Below are 24,045 nucleotides of genomic sequence, written 5' to 3' on the forward strand. Positions count from 1 at the left end.
TATGATATGCATGGATTCCTATGATTGTTTTAGACCTTTCCCAATTTCAAACTGTCAGGTGAAAGTATACCGTTGCTGATGCTTTACGGGGCTCAACCTTTCAACTTTCATGACAAGACCTCTGGAAAAGCAATTGGAATCAACATCACCCCAGCACCCGCCATAAGGTGTACGAATTTATTAGCATTGCGAATCTTTGGGGCGATGTAAATCGCATACAAGTCCCGCACAAATCCACGACCAAGTTGCTATGGCCATTAAGAGTGCGATTTATGCATGGTCAAAGAGAAGACACGAGGGCGGCAGAGGGGTGGCGGGAGATGGTGGGGCCATGAAGGTGAGGCCGGTTGTGGCTACTTGGCAAACACCGCAAAACCCTTTGGGGCATCGGCGTAGAAAATTTTAGCTATTTTTCACCAATTAAAAACGGATTCTCCGCAATTCTCCATGCCACCAGAGACCCCTCCGAGCCATATGTGTGTATGGCCGCCCCTTGGTGCATGTGCAACTAGTTGTTGCACTTGTAGTTAAGTGAAAAATTCCATGCTGCCACTGCGGCCGCTCCTCTAGCCAGAGATTTTGCGTAGGTCTTTATTTGTGTTGCAAGTGGCACCAAAAAGAACCGCTTGGGATATTTATCACATTTAAAATGCAATAAAAAGTATTTCCACTGTGGAGTGAGGGATGGAACGGGGTGTACGGAGGGGCAGTGCATAAATTACGTTTATGCGATTTTAGTTATGCATTTGCACAGGCCCTAAGTGTCAAAATAATTCATTATAATTGCCCACAGATCATTTTTGTCAACGTTTGTTTTGATACCCCTTTTTGGCCGCGCTGTCGAGCTGGAAGGGTGTGATGGGCACGGATGGGACAAAACAAAAAAAATTCCACGCCTTTTAGGCACAGAGGAAGATGGAAGCTAAAGTAACGGTAAAAAGCAAAAGCAATGAGAGAGAGAGTGATAGATGCGTACGTGACTTGATGCCATTCCAATGCTTCCCGTGCTCTCATTCTGTTCCATTTACATTTCTCTCACACTCGAAATCGTCCATAGGTAGAAACTCCTCGAGGAATCTCCCGTGCCAGCTGCAGCTGCAGCTCTCGTGTACCTACAGGGTATTCCCATTGTCCAGTCGCTTCCCTGGCCGTTTTCCTTATTACTTGTTTTGCTTTGGCTGTCACTGGCAAACATTGCGTGAGTTTCCCTAGCGATTTTTTGTTTGTTTGTTTGTTTTTGTTTCTTTTGGCCGCCTGTCGCCGCTTTTTGGGCTCTGCTCTGCTCTGCTGGGAGTGGTACTGTGACTGAGTGAGTGACTGAGTGAGTGAATAATTGCAGGCATGCCATGTTGTTTATACTAAATTTAATTAACGATGACTTTTATTTATGAATGCGTGGCCAGGCGTCAGGCATTCGGTCACATAAATCGCCGGGCGCTGGGCCCCAGAGGCCACTCCTACCCACCAGGCGGAGGGACTGGATCTGTTGGGTTAACTCTGGGCTGAGTTAAGAGCCGAATTGATTGGCTCTGATGGGATCTAAATGGAGAACTTTTCGCTAGCTTAATATTTCATAATTATAGTTGGAATTGCTTAGGCAATAAATTCTAATTAGGTGTAGGGTGAAGATTAATTCTTAATTACTTATAATTTATTTAAGCAGCTGCAATATTGTTTAACCGCTAACAAAAATATGAACGAGTGGAGCAGCCATTGAGGCATCTAGAAAACATTTATCTCATATAAAACCTTCTCAAATCTCTCTTAAAATATGTCATATTTCAGACATCCTTGGAGATTCTTCCTCACACTGTCCTCGGCTGTTCCCATTCATCGCTTTTCTGCATCCTCCTCATGCCTCTCTTGTTGCAATCTATACAGGGGAAAAAAAACCATTTAATATTTATTTAATTTTCCAGTAATTTGGCCATAATTGTTTACGACGTTCAGCAATTTTAATTAGTTTTGTGGAGGCCTGTATCTGTATCTGTGACTTGGCTCTTGGCCCCTGGAGCGTTCCACTTAGCCGAAAGGCAAGCCGCGCGCCAGCAGCAGTAGCAGCAACGGCAAACGCCAATTGCCTGTGCCCCCATATATGGTGGCAAAGAGAAGCTTTAACCGCAAAAATATATTATTGCGCTGAACAAATTTTTAGGTTCATTTTGTTGTGGGCCATAAAAATGTTAACATCATTATAAAGCCTTAACACCTGCAACAGCAGTTGGCCAACAACAATTTTTCGCATCTTGCATTTATCGCTAATCGAATCGCGTATGGCTATGGGGCATGGGGCATTGGGCTCTGGGGCAAAAGCACAGCGACAAAATGCAACTTCTAGCATCTATAAAATGTTGTCGTTGTCGCCGCAGCGCAGCGCAGCGCAGCGCAGCCACAGCCGCAGCCACAAAACTCACTTTGCATTCATGCGGCAGGTTCTCACGCTCCTTATTGGATGTGGAACGCAAGTGCACGCGAACTGCTGCTGCTGCTGCCCCATCCAGCTGGGGGACGACAACTACAACGACGAGGCAAAAGCTTTTGCGTGCTCCACCGCAGGGCGAATGTGCATTGGACTCTGCCACCGACGCAGATGCCGCATTCAGTTGCAATCAATTCAAAGTGAGCGGCGGCGGCACAGCATGGCTGTGCAACAATGTTGTTGCCCCACAGCTGATGATGCTGCCCCCATGCCCCGTTCACCAAACATATTTATGTGTGATTTATGCGCGAGGCAGTGGACTGGCGCCCCCAAAGGGAATATTTCTTGCTATAAGAATTAAGATAAAGATTACAACTAATTTAGTAAGAGGTCCTATAGGTAGTCAAACTCTTTTCCACATTTTAGTCTTACCAATTACGCCTTTACCATATTTTTAAAAATTAATTACGCAAATATTCGTTCATATTACAAATTTTTCTTTATTAAAAAATTGTATTGAAAATTTAATGAGTGCAAAAAACGAATAACTTTTTAGGGTATTTATTTGTTTATGGTTTATGAAGTTTTTAGTTTATTGAACGAGTTGTATTGCAAATTTAAGGTGGTGAATATGTTAGTTTTTAATGAATTTGTTTTTTTTTTTTGTTCAATTGAGAAATATAGTTTTATGTTTATCTTTTTTTGGCTGCGCTGACAAACTAATTTCAAAAATGCTCTTTAAATGTTTATAAAAAATATAATATTAAATATAACTAATTAGTTTTCATTTAAATTTGATTGAAAATTATATGAGCAAAAACTTTTTGTTCTGAAAGTATTTGTTTCCAAATTTAAATTTGAGTTTTCTTGTTAAACGGAAAAATATTTATGATTTTCTGTCATTTAACAATTTAAATTGTCTTTAAATGGTTATAAAAAATATAATATAATATGCTTTTATAACCAATTAATTTGAAATTGAATTTTATTTAAAAAAATTATGTAGAAAATTTTACTTTTTATTGCATTTGTTTTCCAAATTAAATTAAATTTTCATAATGCACTTTTTCAGTTGTGCTTGCAAAATAAATTCAAAAAGGTTAAATGGTTATAGAACATATAATATAATTTATAACTATTCAATGTTGATTAAATGGGAGGTTCGCTGCATTCAGTTCATAACAAAAACTTAACTGTTTCATTGTCCTTCAGTTCAATATTCAATATTTAGTGTCTTCAGTACAATATTCAATCTATCTTGCCTTGCTTTACGTATGAAAATGATTATTATTCTATTGATGTATATTTTATATTATATGTAATCACATAGCCTTTCAACAGGGTTATACTGGTCTATAAGTGTGGGTTTTGCTCTTTTTGTTTGTCACAATATAACGGTTTTTCTATAACAACGTTTTTTTATGGAGTATGAGTGTATGGGTTAATCCCCGTTATACGTTGAGGAAACAATTAACTTAAGTTTCATTTTACATTTCAGAATGTGTAGTTAAAGTATAGTTTACAATCGTTGAAGTCTAAAGAGTGAGAGAGCGAGACTATTGCAGCCTCTGGGAACTTTTTCCGTTTTTTTCATTTTTGAGCATTTGATTTATAATTAATGACTAACTTGCCGACTGCTCATCGGTAAGAGAAGTGTTGGTTGATGTTTTATTGTGTGCCTAATCTTCCTCGTGAAATTGTGACATGTGTGCGGCCACATGGTTGGCTATCAGCAGATACTGCCTGTTGAAGGTCTCCTCCCAGAGCTGCATGGCGCGGTTAATGTGGTCCAAGTCCGGAGGTTCTGTTGCCCGAACCTCTGGGGCGCTGCTTTCGTCTGGCTCGCCTTGGGCGCTGCTTTCTCCTGCTTCCTCTGTGGCGCTGCTTTCTGCAGCCCCCTCTGGGTCAGCTTTTGGGCGACTGCCTCCAGCCTGCTCAGGGCCAGTGGTCAAACCTTTTGCTTTTTTTGTGCCGCTGGCATTGTGTCTGACAGCAATGGCAATGGGTCTAGCAGCAGTAGCTGCATCTCTGGCATTGTTTCCCTTGCTTTCATCGCTGTCATCGCTTTCATAGCTGGAACTGCTCTCTTTGAGTGGCCGCTTGACCAGCTTAAAGCGTGTATGTCTTATGTCATAGCTGTTGGAGCTAATAGCGCTGAGGCCGCTGATATCGCTATAAGAATCGTCGGCCGGGTCCTCCTCCTCATGGCCATAGTCCTCCCATTCGGTGTCCTCGTCATCTTCATCATCATTTTCCAGTGGATCCGAGGAAGAAGGATCGTAGACAGAGGTCTCAATGCCAGATGAAGCACTCTCCTCTGTACTCTCACCAAAACCGCTCGACGGGGAACTCAATTCCTCAACAACTTCCTCATCCTCCTCTGATGTTAAAGCCGATTCGGAGGATGTTTCTGAATCTTCCACTGCTGCCTGCACGGCTGCTACAGCTACAGGTGCTGGGGCTGGCGCTGCTACTGCTACTGATGCTGCTGCTGCTACTGCTACTGCTGGAATGTTCATCTGATGGGCAACATGAACGCTCAGCTTACCCATCGCTGCTGCTGGTGGCTGCTGCTGTTGCGGCTTCTCTGATTTATCCTTCTCCGTGGCATTTTCATAATCCGTAGAGTAAACTTCCATTGCCGTCTTGTAGAGCTCGTCCAGCCAGTCCGACTCATTCTTAACCTTGAAACGCCTTTTGTAGGCATTCAAGCGTTGGATTATGCTCTCCCTGTTGTCAAATTTCAACAATAACTGATGATGGGCCAGCACTGGCAGCAGCGATTCAATGCCGGGTCTCTGCAATAAAAGGTTAATTTCCCGAACCAGAAGGATAATCAATTGCACACATACCTTGACGCTCCTGAATGCTGTGTGCAAACGCACAAACGTTGAGCATTTGTGGTACCAGGGACGTGTCTTGAGGGAGCGACGACGCCGCTTGAGCACCTGCCGCCGTGCCCTGTAGCGCTGCCAAATGATCTGGCCATCGCTCTCCGTGTAGTGGCTGACATATGAGGCATCACTGCCATAGCCGCACTCCAGGCTGTCCGACACAATGCTGCTGGCATCGTCCACCGTGTTCGACAGCACATGAGGCTGCAGCGTGGTCGAACTGTTGTCCATGGCGGGGACTACGAGGCAGTAAGTTTTCGTATTGATTGAATTTGCTGGCGGTGCTGGGTGAGTGGCAGCCGAGCAGCCCGACGATTGTGTTGGCTCCTGGGAGACATCTGACGGGGTCGGCGTTGGCTCCTGGGACACATCTGTTGGTGTTTGTGATGTTTGCGGAGAGTCTTCCACTTCCATGAGGGCTTGGGGGGTCTCTAGCGGCTGCTCTGCGGTGATTTCGGCTATAGCCGAGCTGACCGAGAGGTGTGTTGGTTCCTGGGAAACATCTGTCGGGGTTTGTGTTGCTTCTGTCGAGGTCTGTGTTGGTTCTTGTGACACATCCGATGGTGCCTGTGATGTTTGTGCAGAGTCTTGCACTTCCGTGATTGTCTGGTGGCTGTCCAGCGGCTTCTCTGTGCTCACTTCTGCTCCATTAGCTGGTCGATTCTCCTTGTTGTCTGTCGAGCGTGGCTGAGCAGCGCTAATGTTGGCCTTTGCTGGCGCGCTTAAGTTGCTTTTGGCGTGCTTCTGTTTCTCGGCTTTGCGCCTCAGTTTCTCCCTTTTTTTGGCCTCCGAACTGGTGCTGGGCTTGTCATCATTTGGCGATAAAATGTATTCAACTGGTGCGGCCAAAGGAAGCAATTCAGATGGCTGCTGGGCATCTTCCACTGCCGGATATGTGTTAATCTCAAATTCTAAATTGTTGGCCTTTTGCTCCTTCACTACAGTGGGAGCGATAAGAACTGCTCGTGGGGCGCACTCCTCCACGATTTGTTGTGCTGCATCTGTGTCTGTGTTCGGCGTCTTTACCTCCACTGGAGACACATCTCTGGATGCCTTTTCATTGGCTATTTTGATGGCCAGTTTGGTGGACTTTGGTTTCTTTATTCGATTCAACTCATTCTCGTCCTGCTCGTTGGCTTCCGTCTTGAAGTAATATGGAAACTCATAAGCGTCAAATTCAAAGTAATTAAAGCCCTTCGCTGGCGGTCCTTCAGTGGGAAACTGCAGAACGGACATGCCAGTGCCGGCCTTGGCCAGAATTCGCTTAAAGTTCTCGCTCTGCTTCGGCGACGAAATGAAAGTGATGGCAATGGCCTTTGACCCGAAGCGCCCAGCACGTCCTGTGCGATGCAAATAGGTGACATGATCGTTGGGCGGATCCAAATTGATCACCAGATTGGCATGATGCGAGTCCACGCCGCGAGCAATCAGATCCGTGGCCACAATGGTGCGCACCGAAAAGGTGCGATAGCTCTCAAAGACCTCGGAGCGCTCGCTCTGGGCGAGATCACCAGACAGCAGCATGCAGGGTATGCCGCCGGCGTTCAGGTAATTGCAGTACGAATCTGCGCGCATTTTCGAGTTGGAAAAGAGCACCGCCTGCTCGTAGTTCAGCTGCGTGAAGATCTTCTTCAGCGCCTCCAGCTTCAGGCGCATCTCCAGCATGTTGTTGATCTGCTCCGGCAGCTCGTAGACAAACTGCCTAATGCCCAGCAGCACGGTGGCCCGCTCGCTATTCGATATCAGTATGGGCTTCTCCATCATCCGGGCTATCTTCTCATCCAAATTCTGATCGAAGGTGGCACTGCACGCGATGACCTGACGCTGTCGCGGCAGCAGCGCAATCAATTCGTTCACCGTCCTCTGCAGGCTCTCCGTCATGAACAGCTGATCGGCCTCGTCGAGCACCAGCAGACGCACGCGGGATGGATTGAACACACCCTTCTCGTGCAGCTGCAGCAGGCGGCCCGGTGTGCCAATGACCACATGGCAGTTCCGCAGCTTGTCCCGATCCTTGGTCACATCGGTGCCGCCAATAAACGAATTGACCGTCAGTTGGCGCATTCTCTGGCCCAAGTAGCGGAATGTGTCGTGCACCTGTATGGCCAGCTCACGTGTGGGCAGAATGACCAAAATTCCCGGATGATTCCAATTCACGTTGACGGCCTGCAGCGCCGCCACCACATAAATCAGCGTCTTGCCCGTGCCGCTCTTCGACTGCACCAGCAGATCTGCAACAAAATGTTTACTTTAGGATTCCACTTGGTTGTTTTTCACTTACCCATGCCAGTCAGCGCCATGGGTATGGCTGCAGCTTGAATTTTTGTTGGCGTCTTAAAATTATTGGCCGTCAGGCCGCTGAGCACCACCGGCCGCAGATGCAGATCCGAGAAGTGTTGCAGTCGTCCAGCCTCCACGTCGCTGGTGCGCTTCTCGCCATTCGCTAAATTGTGCGCAATTGCGCTTCCGCCCTCCATTTCAATGCAATTCTTTGTAGTTTCTCAGGCAATTTCTTAAATAAAAACAAAAACGCGGTTTTTGGCGTCGCACGCAGCGTGACCAGGGCTGGAAGAAAACATCGTTACTATCGATGGTTGAAAAATTTGACGACCATGTATAGTATCAACATTTAAGATTCATTCCAGAAAAAAGACAACATTTTGCACATTATTTGGATTGAAATCAACTCTTAAAATCAGATTAGGTCAGCAATTATTCTCCCGGACTCATTTTTGCGTTGCATATGTGAGCACAAAAATACCCCAGAAATATACCAAAAATAATATACGTTCACTTCCAAATATACCGTAGATAATAAATATTTTCCTCGAGTTTGATGTTCTGCTTAATATTACCATTTAGTTAGGACTTTCAGCACTGAAACAATAATTGAATGCGATTGATGAATCATATTCCTCAAGACTGGCTAGTTTCCCTGACTATATTATAATGGGTGGCTTACAAAATAGTGTTCAAGCGAACAAGGTACAAAAAAAATGCCATTAAATGCTGCTCAATTTGTTGCTTGTTAACCGGTAGTACGGGTATTTGTATACCCTATTTTCATTAAATATGAGTCTAATTTCGATTTCCATGCTACTCTTGAACATTAATAATGACTTTATGATGGAATGACATCCCTACATATGGTTCCATTTAGATTCATTGACTGGTTAAGATGCCAAACATAATCCCATGTTCCCCCATGTCTCTCGCCAAAAGGGTACCAGAATGTTGCTCATTTCGTGCCCATGTTGAGGAACATTGCCGCTTACTTTTCGCAGCATGTGATCGCGTGGCGGGAATATTTAAATTGTGATTTGATTTCTACTTGTTTTTGCTTTCCCCAGCAATTCTGGCAACTGGGTTCAACTAACTTTCAGTAAAAAACCAACTCTAAGCCTAAAACATCAGAACTTCACATCAACCTTTTGGTTTCACACAAAACTCACACAAATTTTACAGAAAATACACACAAAATTCTAAATATATTTGCAATGTTCAAATTGCGTGACATAATTTACTTTGTGGTGCTCACGGGACTGCATGTGTGTGCCGTCATACAGCCGACTGTGGAGGCGCACGCTCGGCTCAATTGGAGCAGCGTGTATGTGGATCGGAGCCTGCGACTGAATGTGGGCTACCAGTACCGTCCCTTGATGCTGGCCCGTGCCATGATGTACTCGCTGCTGACGTTGTTTGGTGTGTGGTACGGGCGCCATCGCGATGCAGTGCGTCGCGCAGAGCGTCGCCAGGAGCTGCTCGAGGAGCGAGCGCGTAGAAAGAGCCTTCTGGGTCGAAGTTCCAGCCATTGGATCACCGCGCAGCAGGTGATGAACGATTGGGTGCGCCGTCGCAAGGAGGCTTCCATCACGGACCTGCAAGCGGACGAGGCGGCACTCGACACGGAGCTGGAGCAGTCGGAGGGCTCGTTCTTTCCCTGGAAGAAATTTCTGCTCTTTGCCCTGCCCTGGACCCTCACCTTTGTCGTCACGGGAATGCTCAACTACGGGCGACTCTATCTGGTCATTCAGCACTTTTGCCTCACCCACTGGCAGTCGGTGTCGCTGTATCTGCACATTCAGTTGCTCTTTCTGCGGCGCTTGATTGAGGCATCGCTGGCCACCTACTGGCGGCAGTTCCACGGCGCCGTCGAGGATCCCAGCCTCAAGCAGAGCAATTTCATCAGCTTCGAGACGCATTTGCTAGCCACGGAATGAGTGGAGGTTTCCTCCGTCCTGGCACCTATCAAAATATCCTGTTCTTTCACCCGCTGCAGCTGAAAATAAAATCAATTCTCTAACAACAAAAACGAGTCAACTTTTGCCCTGAACCTGTGGCGGGCCTCCACCCCTGCACTTCACCCCGACAAACTTTTCTGACCACGTGGGAAATATGCAGAAATCATTTTTTAGCTGTCCTGTTTTTTCCCCAGTTTTATTTGTTGACTGTTGGCTTTTGCTATGGCTAGTAGTTGTGGCTCGTTGGGCACTGGGAATTGGTGGGTCCTAGGTGGGATCTACAGAGAGCTACAAATATGCTCAGATTGATGTTGATTGTGGCTCTTAAATCGAATTATTTTCCCCCATCACATGACCTTTTCTACCTTAATTCACACTAAAACCAAACCCAGCAAGCGTTCTACACAATTTCAAATCAGTTTCAATATATTTATATTGATGTTAACAGTCCGTAGTATATTTTATAGATTTATTTCAACTCAATTTATTGAGTACCGTGTAACATTTCAGTGCTTTGAAGCCGCAGGCAGCACTTGCAAGGATCATTGGGGTTTCCAATTCCCTTTATTCGGTGCATCGTTTGGACTGGCTGGTGAGTTTTATTACACTTAATTTAACGAAACAACAATTAGTTTGTAGGCCTCGCTGAGTAGATCATTTCCTCATAGCTAAAATTTGCATTATAACCAAAAATCTGTTTTAAAAAATCAAAAACCGCGACTCTGTGACTGTTTGCACTTTTATAATTTTATAAGCGAAATTGCAGCGCGGATGTCTACAAAATAAACTGAGTTGGAAATAAAATTCTACCATATTTTACAAGATTTTTGACTCTTGGTGATGGAAGTGATGTACATGAAGATATGGCGACTCAAAGTTGAAGTTTTCTACCAATTAAAATGTTTCTTCTACTTTAAAAATTGTTTTAAATATTTGTTTGGTTTGATAAAGTTTTAGACTTGACCAAATTTGCTACTTCCCATTTAAATTGTTTAAAGAATGCCAAAGGGCACTGCATTTAGCAGTAAAATAAGAGAAATAGAAGTACCTTGAATGTTGCTTGGGGGAATTCCGATTCATCTTTTTTGGGTAGCTTTTTGTGGCGCAACTCTAAGCGGAACCCCTTGGGGTCTTTCTAGCTGCACTTTCACACGCTTAATAGCATATCTTTGTGGTTCGTAGTTACAGTCAAATCTACAATAACTTTAGCTACACTTTTTCAACACTCTTACACGCAAAGAATTATCTTGCGGCTGATGGTTCCCATATTTTATAGATATAATGCTTTTGGCTTCTAATAATTACACATTTCTAGCCAATACCCTGATCAATCTAGTACTTTTTACTTTTTATACCCACACCAAAATCATTCATTAGTCGCTCAACTCAGTTCCAGTTAGCATTCATATTTTGTATATTTTTTATAACTCTGCCATAAATTTTTTACTTTACTTTGTCTCCCATCAGAAAACATTGACAAAATACAAATATGAATTCGAGGATGCTGCAAATGGCCGGCTCGATGGCCCTGGCCAGGAACTGTCTTCGTTCTGTTAACCAGCGACGCATGGCAGCGATTGCCTGTGCTGATGCCCACAAGGGCGGAAAGGGCCTCCTTGTGGGTCTCTACGAGAAGGAGGCGGGCAAGGGGCCACGTCTGACGCCAGCGGGGGAGAAGTTTGATGATCGTCTGCACGGGAAACTCTCGGAACTGATCTGCGAGACGAAGATCAGTGGCAGGCTGGGACGCGGAAAGGTCTTCAACAATATTGATGAGGAGTTCCGGTCGGTGTGCGTGGTCGGTGTGGGGCTGGAGGGAATCGGCTTCAACGAGCTCGAGATGATCGACGAGGGCATGGAGAATGTCCGCGTGGCCGCCGGCATTGGTGCCCGCTCCCTGCAGGCCATCGAATGCATCGAGATCCATGTGGACAACATGGACTACCCGGAACAAGCAGCCGAGGGCGCATCCCTCGCCACTTGGCGCTTCGAGNCGGTTGACACCAAAACCCCTTACCAAAATCATTCATTAGTCGCTCAACTCAGTTCCAGTTAGCATTCATATTTTGTATAATTTGTATAACTCTGCCATCAATAATCTTTATTTTGTCTCCCAACAGAAAACATTGACAAAATACAAATATGAATTCGAGGATGCTGCAAATGGCCGGCTCGATGGCCCTGGCCAGGAACTGTCTTCGTTCTGTTAACCAGCGACGCATGGCAGCGATTGCCTGTGCTGATGCCCACAAGGGCGGAAAGGGCCTCCTTGTGGGTCTCTACGAGAAGGAGGCGGGCAAGGGGCCACGTCTGACGCCAGCGGGGGAGAAGTTTGATGATCGTCTGCACGGGAAACTCTCGGAACTGATCTGCGAGACGAAGATCAGTGGCAGGCTGGGACGCGGAAAGGTCTTCAACAATATTGATGAGGAGTTCCGGTCGGTGTGCGTGGTCGGTGTGGGGCTGGAGGGAATCGGCTTCAACGAGCTCGAGATGATCGACGAGGGCATGGAGAATGTCCGCGTGGCCGCCGGCATTGGTGCCCGCTCCCTGCAGGCCATCGAATGCATCGAGATCCATGTGGACAACATGGACTACCCGGAACAAGCAGCCGAGGGCGCATCCCTCGCCACTTGGCGCTTCGAGGAGAATCTCTCCAAGAAGTATCGCTCCATCCAGCCCAAGATGGAGCTCTTTGGCTCCCCTGATAGTGACTCTTGGACTCGTGGACTCTTCAAGGCGGAGGCCCAGAACATTTCGCGCCGCATCGCCGAAGCACCAGCCAACTGCATGACGCCCACAATCTTCGCCCAGGTGGCCGTGGACACCCTCTGCCCCTGCGGCATCACCGTGGAGGTGCGCACGATGGAGTGGATCGAGCAGCAGCGGCTTCACTCCTTCCTCACGATTGCCAAGGGCAGCTGCGAGCCACCCATCGTCCTGGAGCTCGCCTACTGCGGCACCTCGCCCGAGGACAAGCCCGTCCTGCTGGTGGGCCAGGGAATCACCTTCAACTCTGGCGGAATCAATCTGCGTCCCTGCAAGGGCATGGACGAGTTTCGTGGGGATCTGAATGGCGCCGCCTCCATCCTAGCCACCATGCGAGCGGCTGCCGCTTTGTCGCTCCCAATCAACATTACTGCCATCTTGCCGCTCTGCGAGAACCTGCCCTCGGGCATGTCCGTGAAGCCGGGGGATGTGGTGACCCTCCTGAATGCCAAGACAATGTCAGTGCGGAACATTGATCGCACTGGAGTGGTGGTCCTGGCAGATCCCCTCATCTACGGCCAGCAGACCTACAAGCCCCGTTTGGTCGTGGACATTGGATCGATGTGCAAAGGAGTAAAGAAGGCAGTGGGCGGAGGCGCCACGGGCATCTGGTCCAACTCGCACTACGTCTGGAAGCAGTTCCAGAAGGCTGGATCCCTCACCGGAGATCGCTTGTGGCGCTTTCCTCTGTGGGACTTCTACAAGCGCCGCGTGGCCAATCACAGGAGCTTCGATTTATCCAACGATGGCAATGGCCATGCCTCGTCCTGCCTGGCGGCCGCAGTGCTCAACGAGCTGGTGCCCTGCGCCGACTGGGCCCATCTCGACACCTATGGCACTGGCCTGATGACCACCTATGGACTGATTCCATATCTACGAGCGGGACAAATGACGGGACGCCCCACACGCACTTTGGTGCAATTTCTGTACCAGTTGGCATGTCCCAACGAGTAGCTGCAGCCTTTCAGCTGTTGATTCGTTTGGGTGTGGATAGATATTTGTTTTAATTGTTTGATTTGTTTCTATATGCAGACAGAAGAATGTACACAGCAAACACAGCACACACAACAAACACACTAAATGTCTTTCGGTAAGCAACAGCAACAGCAACAGCAGCAGCAGAGAGGACATCAATGTATCAACACATGAACAGAAAATTGATGTAAGTGTATCAGTAAATATATTTTGGAATATTTTGGCCTTAACACAAATTAAATTCAATTGTTTTGAGGACAAAGAACCCCATCAGTAAACCTGAGAAATATCCTAGAGAAAAATGTTTTTTCTTATTGTTTTCTTTTGTGGGTTTTATCAGAATTTATGTTTGAATTTTGTTCTTTGTTTTTTGATCAAAATGTGAATTTTTCTTTTTTCAATTTGTTCCTTTGCTTTGGTCTTTATTTGTAAGTTATTTTAGTTTGATTTTACACTTCTTTTCTCACATGTTCTTATTCTCTTTGATGGAAAGAACTGTGAAAGAAATACAGTAAAAATGTGAAAAAATCTAAATAAGAAAGACAATAATGCAGGGACATATTTTGGGTGACGAATGTCTCTAAAGTCTAGAAAGAGCTGAAATAAAATATATAAATATGTTATCCATTTTGTTGTTGAGTTTGAATGATTAATGCTTTTGGCTTATTCAAATTAATATAAATGCTGCGATGACTTTTTCTGACAGCTTGCCCAACTTTTACTTCAAGGGCCAAGGGTCTTAAAATTGCAGCTGCAGTTGCTTGGCAGTTTGCTTTTACGAATGATTTCTAATGATATTTAAGAGCCAAGGCCATAAATATGCATCTGGCTTTGAGTTAACTCAGTAAACCACACATCAAAATAATTTATTAAGCATTTAAATAGCTTCAACCACACATCTTTCTGCACTTTTTGCAGCATTTATTTCTCAAGAAATTTTCTTAAAGACCCCTTAGGATCCCGCTCGTTCAGCTTCCCTTCAGGCCAAATATTAAACAAACTTTCAGCTACTTTTGATGCGTTACCAAGTGGACAGGCACAGGCCCCTTGTGCGATTAGTGTCAGAGGTTCAAGCTGAGATTGGTTGCAGGTCGCACAAATCAATGACCTCATTGTGGCACCCGCCTCTGCCACTATCTATGCCTTGACCTTCTACGCTTTGGGCATACCAATGAAAGGGATAAAGAGAGAAGACCGAGAGGAGAGCGAAGTTTGTGCTGCAAGGCATGACATGACTCTGGTTTTATCCACCGAGTTTGTGGCTAAAAGTTTGCCGCACGTTATTGATGCTCCTACGACGACGCAACTCTTGGCCTGCACGTGCCTCGCCACCGAACCGACTTTAGGCCAATTGAAATGTTGTGCACTCGATTTAAGTGCTAATTCAATTCACAGCCCAAAAAGTGTATAAAAAAGGGAAAGATGATCCATCACAGAGGCCTGTCTGCCAGTGACAACACTGCCTCACACATCATTTGTCACTGCGTTAGGGAGAGGCTTTGTGCTGAATATTTATGAATATTTATGATGTGGGAAAATGTAATAAAATGTAAATTGAATGCAAAAATTCGGTGGTCTTTGCTGTCAACTTTGGGTAATGGTAAAGCATTTCGTTGCACATTATATAATAATGCAAAAAAGTGCAAGCATCAGCGCAGCCCCAGAGGCTGCTCCTAGACCCTACACCTGCTACCTGTCCCTGCCCCCTCCGCACCTGTTCCCTGCTCTGTTCTTCACCCCTGTGAGTTGTGCCAAACTTTTATGGCTTAATTTCGCCTCCCACGAGACGTGGACTTTTTTTTTCTACCAATTTTTTGTGCGGAACTGTCATCAAGTTTGCGTCAGCGCTTGGCAGCTTTTCCGTTTTTTGTTTGGGCGGCTTAAAACTATTAAAGTGTCCGCTTTTTGGAACGCTGACGTTTGTTGGTTTAGGTCTTTTTTTGGCCTGACATTTTACCTCCATTCTGGCATTTAATTATCCCAAAATAAAGCAGAGCAAGGCCAAAGGTCAGACTGGAATTCAGTGGCCATTTGCCTGTCATTTGTCTGTCGCTTTGATAGGATCTACCCCCTATCCCACACTCTCCCTCTCTCCCCATTGTTATTTATGACTGGAAACGGATATGCTGCAGATACTGGCACACACATTGACGTGTCCTGCCCATGCCGGACAGCTGCCATTTCGCTTGGTGTCGTTCGACGAATCGTTTTGACCATGACTACACAGCCACTGCAGCACGCCGCACACTCCCCGAACGCAGTTTTGCCTGTTGTGATGGGCGAACGTCAGGAAAGGACAGCGAGGCAATTGCAGAAGGGAAATAGGTGTGTCCATAAAGCAGAGGCTGTGCAGCAAATTGTGATGCTGTCGATAAGTTTCTGGCTCAATTTGGTTGCGACAAAGGGTAACTTTTGAGGCAAAAAAGCAAACCAAATAAATGTGCAGCCCACACACAGTCAGTGGCAAAAGTAAACACCCAAAATGAGTCTATTTAAAGCGCTTATTAAGCTGTGCTCCTGCTGCGTTTTTGTTGGCTGTTTGTGTTGCGTTGCATGCAACATGCGTAATGCCCATAAATGTTGGCGGTCTGTCAGGGTCGACCGGCAGCCGCAGCCGCGTCGCTTTTAATTAATGCCACAGAAAGAGCAGCAGCAGCAGCAGCAGCAGCTGCAGCACATTCATGCCGCATAAATTTGTGCTTAGTGTGCCGAAAATAAAGGCAGTAGAAGGTGCATGGAAATTTAGAATTTTTGCACAATTTTTGAGGCCAGCCAAAGCGCAGTTTGACTGTCGATTTGGGGGCGCTGAATGGGGAGCTTCAATGGAGTTCGTTTGAGTTATTTAAGGACCAGGCATAGGCACTTTAATTGGTTTAGAATGTGATAATAATCGTACATAGAAGCTACTGGAAAGTTGAGCTAAAACAGAATGAAGGACGCACCAAGAACAACCTTTTGGCACTGCCAAATAATTCCTGGCATACTTTACAGCGCTGTACAGCCAGCAGGCAAAACACACTCAGGGGCTGGCTGTCACAGCAAATCCACTTAAAATGACTGCCAACTGTCAAAGTGTCACCTGTTTTCGGCAGAGCCGCAAAGCATAGAAAGGAGGAAGCAGCAACCCGTAGCAGAACCAGGAAACCCCTCACCGCCCAGAAAGCGGCGACAAAAATTGAGCAACAATCCACAAAATGGCTGCCCTAGAACACAATTGTCACCTGCCGCGCCCCTTCACTGACTGACGCCTCTTTTTTTTCATGATTTTTCTGCTCTTTTTCGTGTATTTCTTTACACTTTTGATTCGTGGATTTTGTTGTTGTTGTGTGGAGCTTTTCTGCGGAATTTCTTCTCCTTTTTTTGGTGCGCACAATTGAAAATTTATAAAAAGCGGATGCTGTGTTTTCCGGCGGAAAAAACTTGGCTGCCGCTGCTCGAGCTCTTGGCAAGCGGAACGAACAAGAAAGGGAGACAAAAAAGAAGGCAGAAGGATTCACGCTCAACGGAAACGAGTCAAACTTGATTCAATTCAAAGAAGTGAATGAGAAAAAATAGAAAGCCAAGATGGACACGGGTACAGTCACGGTAATCACACTGCAAAAGCAAAGGTCAAGGCGGCTGGGAATACAATTGAAATGGGGGAAACAGATGGTCAAAAGATGCTCTGTAGAGAGTAATTTAAAATAGTTTTAAAATAATAAAAAGAAGATTGAATCACAAATAATGATTTTTCAATAAATATACATATCTGATTTATATCTAATATATTTCTGATATATTTTGCATAAATTTCTGCGCTAAATCCACAGCCCTAAATGCTACAATAAAACACCAAATACATGTTCTAAAATGTATCTCATTTATGCAGACATTTGTATCTGCAACTGCATTGAAATTGGAGCAGCCCCAAACAGCAGCTACGATTATGCATAACACTGTGAAACAAATTCACAAATTCCGAAGAACTAAGCCAACAATTTACGGAATGTTTTATTCCTGCTGATTTAATGTACACATCCGAACATAAGGCCACTCCAAGTTGCATTTCTCTGCCAATTTTAATGTTGCTTCACCTTTGAAAATGTTTTAAAATATTTTATTGTATGGCATGGTAATATTTTTAGACGTGGCAACGTTAATGTCACTTATTCTTAATAAAACAAGTTGCTAAATATTTAGATTGTCCATAAAATAATCTGTCGTACAGTGTAATTAATAATCAACTATGCAGTTGGAATGTTTTTTGCACAAATTAAATGTGCAATTATGGCCGTGGGGCTGCTGTAATTTCATACACTAATTTCAGTTTGCAATATTTGAACCCACAAAATGTCATTTGTTTTTATTGCAGCAAATGCAAATTGATATTTAGAAAGTGGGAAATACAGCGCGAGGCAGAACGCAACATTAATGGCCCGTAAAATCTGTCAGCCGCTGACATAATTGATTTTGATTATGACTGAAAAATATTCATGCTTGGTGGTGGGCCAACACTGCAGTGTGTGTTGTCCCAACACAAAGCCGCACAAAACACGCTGATAAGCTCGTTCCTTGTAAGCCGGAAAAATACCCAAATCAAAAGCAACGAACGACAACTTGATCCAATTCGGAAACAGCAAAATGCCAGGATAAATATCCACACCAAAAAAACAAGGAAAAATAAAGGAAAAAGAGACGAAAAAAAATGTGGGAGAAAGAGGAAAAACGGAGAAAAACAGCCAGCAAAGGTAAGTGTTTGGGGGGGGGGGCCCACACATGGGGCTATCAAAATATCCTTTGCCCAATCCTATTGAATTATGTTGCCAGAGGGCCTTTGTGCGCCGTTTGCCCAAAATGCTGTCAGCCCATTGAGGCAGGACAGGTCAGATCCTACGCAAAGTCCGCGTTCAGTTACAGACATTGACCTAATCCTCCAGCTGGTCGTAATTGGCGCCTGGAAAATGCTCATAATAACCCGTTTTCCGTCCGCTTGCCTGTCGCTCGTCTGCTCTCACAGCTGCGCTCCATTCGCAATTACCATTAAAAATTCAATATTTTCCTTGCCGAAAGTTTATCAATAAATCTGCCTAATTAGTCGACTGGCTGTGGGTGGGTGAGCCGTATGCTGTGGACACTAATGAATTTCCAATCGAAATTTGCATGCAGAGTTGAATTTTCAACACAGAAAAAGGCTCAGCCAGCCTGCTGCTGCCACTCCAGCTGCTCTGCCTCTGCCTCTGTCCTTCTCTCTGTTATACTGTTATACGTTTTTCCCACATTTGTGGCGAGTGCCTGCTCTCTCTCTCTCTCCCTGCCTTTTGCATTAAATTTTATTGCTATTTTTGGGCCCTTTATAGGTTGCCTTGCAAGTGACTTGCCAAAAGTATATTTTCGTATTTTTTTCTATCTTTTGTGTGGGTTTGGCGAAGAATTAAAATTGATTTTATACGCCTGGCTGATTTTTTGTATTTGGAATTTTTCACTTTGCCAAAAGAGTGTGTGGCTGTGGCTGTGTGTGTGTGTGTGTGTGTGTGTGTAAACTATCTTTTGCTTGACTGGGTATTACGGCTAAGAGGGCGGACTTGCCTTGGTGTAGTTTCAGCATACAAACCATTGAACAAATGCACCAAATAAAAGCTAAATGAAAAACGTTTTTCTTAATTTGTTGGGGCTTTATATTATTAATTATGTGGCCGCTTGCTGCATGCGAGAAATTGTTATTAATTAGCAGAATAATACAATTAGTAGTCTACAAATTTCTGCCTTTACCAAACTATTCTCTGGACCTAATCCCCAGTGACTTATTTTTGTGTCCCAACCGTCAGAAATGTCTCAGCGGAAAGAATTTTGTGCTCAAAGTTGAAGTCAACTGACAATAAATGCCAATTTTTAGCAGCCCAACAAAACCTTTTTTTATTAAATAAAAAAAATTGGATAAATTAAAAAAAAAACGATCTTAACAAATAATAATACAAAGTGCAACAAACTTGTTATTTTCTGCAGTAATTCGACTATTTTTGAGACCACTCTCGAATGTATATTTATGCCTCATCAAAATCACTTTAAGAACTTAGTTCTAGCATTTGTAATTGACAACAATTTCGCACAAATTGCTTATCACTTTGCCCCACTCGAATCAGTTGTTTGGCTTCAGAATTTAAGCAGGCGACGACACAGCAGACAGACACAAGGCGTGCCACAAGATAAGCAAAAAAAATCTGCAGTGCCATGCGAGTGCCAAAAAAATAAGTAAAACGAAAATAAAAGACAAGAATTACGAGAGAGAGCGGATGAATAATAAAGGAAGAATGTATGAAGGCAACTTTTCTGGCAGAACATTGCCGCAGACACACACACACACACACACACACACACACACACATCGCCAGACACAAAGCCACACAGACACAAGTCATGAAGGAGAAATTTCTATTTAATAACAGCCAAAAAGAGAAATTACACTGCAGCATTTCAGTGCCCATCTGTCTCTCTCCCTCACTCTCGCTCTCCCTCTCTCTGTACTTCCCGCTCACTCTCTCTCTGCCTGTGTTGCATTACGACTGCATTAATTTATGTAGAAAATGCCATGGCAATGGCAATGGCAATCACACAGCAATGCACAGCACGTACCATCATAGAAGCGATCTCGCTGCTGCACGGCACGGCTTGCCATGGCCCATCCTGTGGCCAAAAGTCAAAGCACGGCGAGACACGAAAAGATGCAAATCCCGCTGGAGCAGCCCCTGGCAAGAGCACCACAAACTGCAGGTCGAGGACATGCCCGATTGCATGCTGATTGCTGGCTCATTATCTGTGCCATCCCACTCGATATGGCACATAGCACACAGCTCATACATCCAGTGACTGTAGATCAGCAGCAGCTGCGTATGGATGTCCTTAAAGCTGCGTTTCCTTTGCCCCCGTATGCAAAAGTTGTATCTGTGAAGTATCATATTCTGTGCCTTTTTCTGTGCCATTTTCTGCTCTGTTTTCTGTGCTAATATGGGTGAAAGTGTCTCGACCCTGTCCTGCACTCACTGGGCAAACAGTCGCCACATCTTTGCATTCATTTTTGTTTTGCTTGTTGCTTATTTCCTCTTTATTTTCTGTTATTTCCTGCACTGTAGCTCTCGCGGCCTTTTGTAATTTCCATCCAAATGGCTGTATGGATGGCTGCCTGCCCCTTAAACACACATGACCAAGGGGTGCAGCAGTCCACACTGATGGCTCTCCTAATGTGCAGTTTCCTTGGCTGTCTCTCCAAATTTATGCGAAAAGGGAACAGAAACTGTTGAAGATATGTGAAACTTTACTGGAAAGGATTTAGGACAGTTTTGAGGCAGTTACTTACAGTGCGTTTCATTGCCAAGAGACTGTCTGGTCGTAAGAGTTTGCTTAACTTTTGTTTTTGCCTCTTTTGTGGCAAGTTTTGCTAATGAAAATGTTAATTTTAAAGCCCGAAAATGGCTTAGTTCCTGCTGTCCCGCTTTTGGCACTGAATCAGCTTTGACTCTGCTTAATTTACGTATTTATCGCACTACTTATTTATTATTGACACCCAAATTATTGCTAATTATTGCAGCGCACCAAAGGACATGGCCTCTGCCATCTGCCGTCTGCCATCTTCATCTTCATCTTGGTTTAATCTGGCGCAGGGTCAGGCGCCTGCTGCAGCTGACATTTCCGTTTGTCCTTTGCCTCGCATTACAATTGTGTGTGCCTGAGCAGGATTTGCATTTGAATGAGTTGACTCGACCTGCAGAACCCCACAACCCACAGGTTCTGGTTGCCTTGCCACACACTGGCTTACGGAGTTAACTGTTTATAATGCACTCTGCATTGCCCCAAAGTGTGGCAAGCTAATTACCTAAACTGTGCAGTAGAAATGCATAATTGATAAATAAAATATGCTAATGGCAAGTGCACGAAACAGCTTGACAACAAATTGAAGCATGGAAAATGGAATTATTTAACACACAAAAGTGAAAACTTGTGAAGAAATTCGTGAACTTTTCATTTGTGTGCTGGAACTCAAAATCTTTTGTGGCACGAAATTGGATAACTTTGCCAATAACAATTCGTTTGTGTGAGCACAGAGACAGACAGGCAAACAGATGGCTGCCATCTTTGCTTATAAAACGATTAAATTCGTTTGTTTCCCACATTCTGCCTCCCCCACTTTTTGTCTCCCCTTTGAACAATGCAAAACCAATTAAATACTGTCGCATAATTTCAATGAAATTAAAATAAAATCAGTGCAAATAAATACGCGCATGATAAATGGTTGAAACAACAAAGAACCCCAGGGGCATGCCTGCGGGCACTGGCTTGCTCTCAAGGTTCATGAAGGCTATTTGAAAATTCAGCGCATGCCTGAAGGCGTCTGACACACTGAGTGACTGACTGACTGACTGACGGACTGACTGACGGACTGACGGACTGAGTGACTGACTGACAGACGGGAGTACATGCAGAAGGTGCTGCTGGCTGCTGTGCTGCATGAATCCTTAAGTGACTACAACAGACCACAAAAACAGAACAAATATACACACACAAAGTGCTAAAGGAAAGGAATGTGGATGGTTTGGCGACTAGGGAAATGCCTCTCTTAAATGGGTTTTATATGAGCAGTAAGAAACCCAAGGAATGTCCACAAGAATTAAAGATAAAAGACTGAGTGCTTTGTTTTGTTTTATTTATATATAGTTAAAGAACATAATTTAAAAAAGAAGTACAAGGATTCATTAATTCTTCCCATATATCTCATTGGAGAAACACGTTTTCGATCTACCTCATAATATTCCAAGAAAGAATGAACCCTCCAAAGTGGCTGGCTCTTTGAACCCTTCTTCACCTATTTCTGGTGTATTCAGATATGGAGGTGGACATTCAGATTTAATACAGTAAAATAAAATGGAGATCATACACCACCTTTCTCACAGCATTTACAGGGTATTTCGAAGCATAAACAATGCCACATAAGAAATGTGTAAAAGAAACGAAAACGGAAACAGAGCAATACTCGTGAGAGAGACAAAACGCTGCTCAGCAGAAGAGGAGCGGAAGAGGCGTGTGTGTAGGGTGTACACGCCCCTTACTTGTTTGCATTTTTCACTGACCCGTGTGAGGTATATTGTTGTGTTGTGTTGTTGTGTGGCTGCTTGGGTGTGTGTGAAGGTCGTGGGCGTGGCGCCAGCGTCGCGACGTGGGTCTCAAAATATTGCCAACTAAGTGTTGAGCATAGTAATGAGACCAACTCACAGATGGCACACACACTCATGCATATTGGGCAAACACACACACAGACACACACGTACACAGCTGGCACACAACCCACTGAGACCGTTTGCTGCGTGTGACTTCTGTTGCCTTTATTTATCCTTGTCCAACTTTTACTTTTCTTTTGCCTGCTGCTGTTTTTGTTTTAAATAAACTATGCTCGAGCTTGGTTTTTATTTCATAGTGTTGCAGCAGCTGTCACTTAATACACCATGGGTTTTTCAGCAACACTTTTATGGGAATAAAATGAAGGCCAGTGGCCATGAAGCTCGTGGGAAAAATCTCAAATAAAAACATTTCCTGTAACTTCTTCTCAAAAAATAAATGATCAACCATCTCTTTCACTCTTCCTAAATACTGTCTCAGGTCTCAGCTTACTGCATACTTAAGTGCGTTAACCAAAATGCAAATTCATTTGGCCTGGTCTAAATCCCCCAAGCAATTAGTTGGCCACTTGCATGGAAATTGGCTGAATTACTAGGGACTCGATTTAATGTTTATCCGTATATATCTGTGTGTCAGTGTGTGTGTGAGTGTGGCACGTGCCTGCGGCTAAGTCTCGCTTACAGCAAGTCATTCTCATTGTCATTTTGTGGGCGTGTTTTCCTTTTTTCTTCCCTGCGGTCGACTGCCGGTTGCATGGGAGTCAAGTGAATTAGCATAAATTATTGGCCTGTGCAGCTGCTGGGAATTGGACGACACGGCGGCAGTAGCGGCAGCTTTAATCACTTGGCTTAAATGGATCTTTAACCTGTAGGAGATAGATAATGGTTAGCACTTTTAAAATAAAATTTGGAGTTTAAAAAATTACACCAAATATTCGGAGATTCCTTTTTTCGACCAGAAAATTCTGCATATGGTTTTGGGGTTCGTTTCTAGTGCTAAAAATAAATATAGAAAATTATAAAACTAAGAATTAATGATGGATTTAGTAGATTTGTGTATAATTATACAAACAATTGTAATATATTTCTTAAGAATCCAACTTATAATTGAGATTTTTGCAGTAGAAGTATTGCCTTATTTAAACCATTTAAACCCAATTGTTGCAGTACAGTTTTAACCAAATGAAACCATTTAAAAGTTGAAATTTTTAACCACTTTTAAAGCACAATTTTCTTCTTCAAACTGCCCGTCAGCTGGCCTCTCCGCTGCTGGGGCAATGCCAATCAAGTTTCACTTTCAGTAGTGCGCCAGTGGCTTTTGCCATAAACTTTGCGAAATTTATTGTCTTCTCGGTGCTGCCGGGCAATGTGATTATCTGCGATCTGCGATAATTTCCCGGCAATAATCGCAGCAATTAAATTTACGACCTTCTTAGCGGCAGCTTCAACAAAACGCTCGAGTGAGCTTCAACATTTTTACGACCCGCCTCGCCTTGGAGGCAATAAAAACTGGGCGTGGCCTAAGCATAAATCAAATTTGAGACATAAACTATGAGCAAGGGGTAGGTAGAGCTGTTCAGCGGGGAGGTACTCATCCGCACAGC

General features: G+C 44.4%; 4 protein-coding genes across 5 annotated transcripts; 3 read left to right on the plus strand and 1 right to left on the minus strand.

The window, feature by feature from the left end:
• Window positions 1-4,093: 4,093 nt before the first annotated feature.
• LOC117579415 (probable ATP-dependent RNA helicase DDX20) lies at window positions 4,094-7,932 on the minus strand. 2 transcript variants are annotated; one of them, XM_034265295.1, is made up of 4 exons: window positions 7,595-7,932; window positions 5,916-7,544; window positions 5,272-5,729; window positions 4,094-5,217 (listed from the first exon to the last, which is right to left on the minus strand). In XM_034265295.1, exons 1-4 carry the CDS (start codon window positions 7,788-7,790, stop codon window positions 4,099-4,101), a joined length of 3,402 nt encoding a protein of 1,133 aa, XP_034121186.1. In that variant the 5' UTR covers window positions 7,791-7,932; the 3' UTR covers window positions 4,094-4,098. The 2 variants fall into 2 exon arrangements, with proteins under 2 accessions (XP_034121186.1, XP_034121185.1); XM_034265294.1 differs by having other exon boundaries at window positions 5,272-7,544; window positions 7,595-7,926.
• Window positions 7,933-8,810: 878 nt separating this feature from the next.
• Window positions 8,811-9,533, plus strand: LOC117580523. The gene has a single exon (XM_034267115.1). It carries the CDS (start codon window positions 8,811-8,813, stop codon window positions 9,531-9,533), a length of 723 nt encoding a protein of 240 aa, XP_034123006.1.
• A 1,494-nt stretch (window positions 9,534-11,027) lies between these two features.
• LOC117580524 (cytosol aminopeptidase-like) lies at window positions 11,028-11,610 on the plus strand. Its single transcript, XM_034267116.1, has one exon. The coding sequence runs from the start codon at window positions 11,044-11,046 to the stop codon at window positions 11,608-11,610; it is 567 nt and encodes a 188-aa protein (XP_034123007.1). The 5' UTR covers window positions 11,028-11,043.
• An 83-nt stretch (window positions 11,611-11,693) lies between these two features.
• LOC117579417 (cytosol aminopeptidase-like) lies at window positions 11,694-13,539 on the plus strand. Its single transcript, XM_034265296.1, has one exon. The coding sequence runs from the start codon at window positions 11,697-11,699 to the stop codon at window positions 13,275-13,277; it is 1,581 nt and encodes a 526-aa protein (XP_034121187.1). The 5' UTR covers window positions 11,694-11,696; the 3' UTR covers window positions 13,278-13,539.
• The last annotated feature ends 10,506 nt before the right edge of the window (window positions 13,540-24,045 follow it).

Source organism: Drosophila guanche, unplaced genomic scaffold (assembly GCF_900245975.1).
Source record: "Drosophila guanche unplaced genomic scaffold, DGUA_6, whole genome shotgun sequence".
Taxonomy (NCBI): domain Eukaryota; kingdom Metazoa; phylum Arthropoda; class Insecta; order Diptera; family Drosophilidae; genus Drosophila; species Drosophila guanche.

Bases quoted from the DNA above. Each gene is read 5' to 3' on its own strand.
- LOC117579415 (XM_034265294.1), bottom strand. From the start codon at position 7,790: ATGGAGGGCGGAAGCGCAATTGCGCACAATTTAGCGAATGGCGAGAAG. The intron at 7,545-7,594 runs GTAAGTGAAAAA...ATTTTGTTGCAG, and splicing joins CATGGCGCTGACTGGCATGG to ATCTGCTGGTGCAGTCGAAG. The intron at 5,218-5,271 runs GTATGTGTGCAA...CTTTTATTGCAG, and splicing joins CAGCATTCAGGAGCGTCAAG to AGACCCGGCATTGAATCGCT.
- LOC117580523 (XM_034267115.1), top strand. From the start codon at position 8,811: ATGTTCAAATTGCGTGACATAATTTACTTTGTGGTGCTCACGGGACTG.
- LOC117579417 (XM_034265296.1), top strand. From the start codon at position 11,697: ATGAATTCGAGGATGCTGCAAATGGCCGGCTCGATGGCCCTGGCCAGG.